The sequence below is a fragment of the Gossypium hirsutum genome, chromosome D05 (genome assembly GCF_007990345.1).
Source record: "Gossypium hirsutum isolate 1008001.06 chromosome D05, Gossypium_hirsutum_v2.1, whole genome shotgun sequence".
Lineage (NCBI taxonomy): Eukaryota > Viridiplantae > Streptophyta > Magnoliopsida > Malvales > Malvaceae > Gossypium > Gossypium hirsutum.
In genome coordinates this window covers 31,702,387-31,706,926 of record NC_053441.1, presented here as the reverse complement: position 1 = coordinate 31,706,926, position 4,540 = coordinate 31,702,387, and the positions used below count along the sequence as shown (strand labels likewise).

The 4,540-nt window shown below is 30.6% G+C and overlaps 1 protein-coding gene across 1 annotated transcript; it reads left to right on the top strand.

Moving 5' to 3' along the window:
- The first annotated feature begins 2,148 nt into the window (after positions 1-2,148).
- LOC107904153 (cytochrome P450 CYP736A12) lies at positions 2,149-3,960 on the top strand. The gene is made up of 2 exons (XM_016830424.2): positions 2,149-2,904; positions 3,007-3,960. The coding sequence occupies exons 1-2, from the start codon at positions 2,206-2,208 to the stop codon at positions 3,814-3,816; spliced, it is 1,509 nt and encodes a 502-aa protein (XP_016685913.1). The 5' UTR covers positions 2,149-2,205; the 3' UTR covers positions 3,817-3,960.
- The last annotated feature ends 580 nt before the right edge of the window (positions 3,961-4,540 follow it).

Sequence of the window (4,540 nt, the reverse complement as noted above, 5' to 3'; positions counted from 1 at the left end):
TATTCGATTTTAGTGACCACTTGGCTAATAGTGGCAAGCTTTTAAAATTGATATAATAGCAACTTTAACCTTCAGTATTTATACATTGTGTTAATTTAGTATTGATTCTAAAAAAAATCTTATTCTAAACATTTACACATTATGTAGTTTAGTCTTTTTGTTGTTTTGCTTTTCTTTGTGGTCATTTCACCTAAAAAACTAAAAAAATATCAGCTAAATTTGATTGAAAATATACAAAAAAATGGAAATTAACCATCGATTTCGCAAAGAAAAACAAAATTGCAAAAAAAAAGAGAGACCAAATTACACAATGTATAAATGTTGAGGGGTAAATTGTTTTTAGATTCTAAATTAAATTGATATAATTTATAAAAGTTGAGGGTTAAAGTTTATTCCAATTTTATAAGCTGCCACTGTTAGCCCATCAGTGATCGAAAAAGACAAAAATGAATAGTTGGGCAATTATTTGATAATTTTTCATAGTTGAGTAGGGATAACAAAACTCAAACCATCCAATGGGTTTTGAACCAATTCACTCCATATGGAGTGAATTTTTTTTTTTAAAAAGTGGATGTGGGGAGAGGTGACAGTGGGTATGGAGTGGTAAAAATGTGATAATATATAACTGTTAAAAGGTAAAAATGTGATAATATATTATAGAAAATTTCATTTATTTTATTTTCAAATATTTTCTTGAAAAATTATGTTTAATTATTTACTTAACTTTAAAAATATTGATATTAAAGATAAGTAGTAAAAATAAAATTAAAATAGAGATAACTAGAGCCGAGATGAATGCATCCATCATTCATGGAGGTGGTAGTTAATTCTAAAATTTTACATCTATAGTGGAGCGGGACGGGTCTTAGAAGAAAGCGCGTTAATTGTGAAACAATGAGGAATTTAGTAACATCCACTCTCGTCCCACTCCATTGTTATCCCAACAATTGAGTGAAGAGAAGAAATACTAATAATTAGGTTATTATTCCTAGAAATTATTTTAGGCAGCGAGGTTTAACGATTTCAAATGTCAAGGGAGCTTTGGTGGAGAAGTAATCCTAAACATAATTTAGGGGAATTGTGGGGAAAGAAAGATAAAAAATTGAAAATGAAAAATGAGAGAAACGCGGGTATATTATATTGTATTCAAATTACTTCATTTATATGGTTACGTACAAGAGATGACAACGTTAAAATAGCTTTCAAATCTGTTTCATATTTCTCATCATTTTCTTTTTTTTTATCATAATTGTATTTAAAAATCATATATTATGTATACTGTGACATGCTAATAATAGTTACATAGTGGTATTTTTATATTGTTTCATGGTCTAGTTCTTTTAGATTATTATGATGTCACATATGAATATTGTGTCTATCATGAGTGCGAGTTAAGTTGGGAGGTTTAATTAATTTTTGAATTTTTTTATAATCCATTATTTATTATTGTAAAACTTTTTAAATAAATAATCAAACAATAAAAATATTTTAATAATTTCGTCTCAATATTTTAATAATCTCGTCTCAAAATAAAATACATTAGTTTAGTCAATGGTGGAGCTAAGGGGACTGGTAGGGTTCCGGTCCCCCTAAAATGAAAAATTTTCTATTTAAATTTTTTTTAATTTATAAAATTTAAATTAGTAATGATAAAATTGTACTTTGGTTCCCAAAAATAATAAAAATTTGATTTACTCATTTAAAAATTATAAAGCTATAGACTATTAAAAAGGTGAAATTGCATTTTTTACTATCATAAAAATATACAATTTAATTCTTGCTCCCCTAAAAAGAATTTTCTGCATCCGCCATTAAGTTCAATATTGCTTTTTAGAAGCACTTTTAGGTTAAAAAATACTTCAGAACAAAAGCTAAAATTTTATGCAGAAGCACTTTTAAAAAGCACAAAAGTATCTTATTTAACAATGCTTTTATCTCAAAAACGCTTCTAATTAAAAGGTAATGCTAAATTAGCCCTAAATTATTTTATTCTATAAATCATCAATAAAATAATTTGTGATGGTTAGTAATAAAGATTGAAGTCAAATATGATGGCTGAAGAGTTGTCCCACTCTTTTTCTCCATTTCTATTTAAACATATAGAAAATATCTATAAAAAATTGATAGTTGATATATAAATGTATAAGTAAAAAGGGGAAGCAATAGGCAATAGAAGCATATCTCTTATGTGAATTATTAACAAGAATGGCACTTTTAGCAACATCTCTTCTCACAGTCCTTGCAGTTCTCTGCTCTTTCTTCTACATTCTATTTTACATTTCATCAAGGAAACATGGCAAAGAAAAAGGGAAAGCCCTCCCTGGTCCCCGACCCTTGCCAATCATTGGAAATCTCCACATGTTGGGCATGCTTCCACACCAATCCCTTTATCACTTGGCCAAAAAACATGGTCCTATGATGTCCATATGGCTAGGTTCTGTGTCAACTGTTGTTGTTTCATCCCCTCAAGTCGCCGAGATGTTTCTTAAGACACATGACGCTATTTTCGCAAGTAGGCCAAAAGTTCAAGTCCTACAATCAATTTCTAATAGCCAAAGGGGCATAGCATTCACAGAATATGGACCATATTGGCGCAGTGTGAGGAAGATTTGTAATATGCAACTTTTTACTACATCAAAAATTGAATCGTTTGCACCTACGAGGAAGGAAGTGCTAATGCATTTCACTGAATCTTTGAAGGAAGCTGCAAAAGCAAAGGAAGTGGTTAACATCAGCAAGAAGCTAGCAGAAATTAATGGAGAGATGACTTTGAAAATGGTTTTGGGGCCTGTGAAGAAGTATAAGGAATTTAACCTCAACGAGCTTATTGAAGAGCTTACTAAAATTGCAGGAGTTTTCAATCTTGCAGATTTTGTGCCTTTTCTTGGTGCTTTCGACCTACAGGTATGGTGTTGCTATGTATTTTAATATACCATATAAAAAAATAGCAATATACATTACGAACAACCACTGAGTGAATGGTGTTGATTATTTTCAACTATGTAGGGAATTAAAGCCTCCACACAGACACTTGGTGAAAAGCTTGACAAAGCCCTTGAGACGATCATTAAAGATCATCTACAGAAAAAGCAAGATGATTTCGTTGGTACGTTGCTTACAGAGTTAAATCAAACAATAAATCCCAATGGTGATATAATGGATTGGAATAGCATCAAAGCCATAACATTAGATATGATTGTGGGTGGCTTCGACACTTCAGCTGCCACATTAGAATGGGCATTATCAGAGCTCATAAGGCATCCGAGGGTAATGCTGAAACTCCAACAAGAGTTAAAAAGCATTTTTGGGAATAAGAGAATCGTGGAGGAAAATGATTTACCAAAATTGGAGTACTTAGACATGGTTGTGAGAGAAACTTTAAGGTTGCATCCTATTGCACCTTTGCTAATTCCTCGTGAGTCAATGGATGACATAGTTATTGATGGTTATTACATACCAAAAAAGTCTAGGGTCTTAGTAAACATTTGGGCAATTGGGAGAGATCCTAATATTTGGTCCAATAATGTTGAAAAGTTCTCTCCAGAAAGGTTCATTGATAGCAATATAGACCTTCATGGACATGATTTTGCACTCATTCCATTTGGTGCAGGACGTAGATTATGCCCAGGGAAGAAATTAGGGTTAATCACAGTTAAACTTATTCTAGCTCAATTGGTCCATTGTTTTGATTGGGAGCTACCTGGTGGAATGTCGTCAAATGAATTGGACATGACTGAGAACTTTGGTGTCTCGTTGCCCAGGAAGACTAGTCTTTGTGTGAAGCCTATTTATCGCATGTATGAATATAATGTTTAAGATAATGTTTATGTTATGTATTTGATATGTTGTCACAATATAAATATTCATATTAACAATGTATCACACTTAATAAAATCCCTCAAAATCAAATAAACATAATCGAACTCTTTTATGGTAATTTAATTAAACTTTCTTAGTTGTTAATTTAAAATTTAACACATTGCATTGCTTAATTTATTTCCATATATAAATTTATACAACAAAAATACATTAAATATAGATTTGTTTGAAAATGCAACAAGTCATTAAATATAATGATTGGCAATGACATGGAAAGAAAGGGGAAAATACTTAATGAAAAAAAATTCAATGAATATGTTTTTAGTGTTATGACTATTAAGTGGATGTCCATCATGATCAAGATAAAGTTTTGATATACTTTAAATTCTAATAGTTATTAGAATTAGATCTCTACTTCTTTTATACTTCTTATGCCTATAAATAGAGACTCTAATGAAGCATTGTAATCACCCTTTTCGATCAATAAAGTACATTCTCTATTGCTTTCGTATTTTTTTTGTTCTTTATTATCTTTATCTCTCTTTATTTTATAACACATTATTAACACGATTGTTGACACCATTTTTTGTATAAAACGGGGTCGACTTGGATTTTAAAAACGAAAACGAATACGGGAGTCGCCACCAATCTTTTTGATAAGGTGTGATCGGATCACCTTGCAATGTGAACGTTTTAATAAATAGTTTGATTTATTAAAACA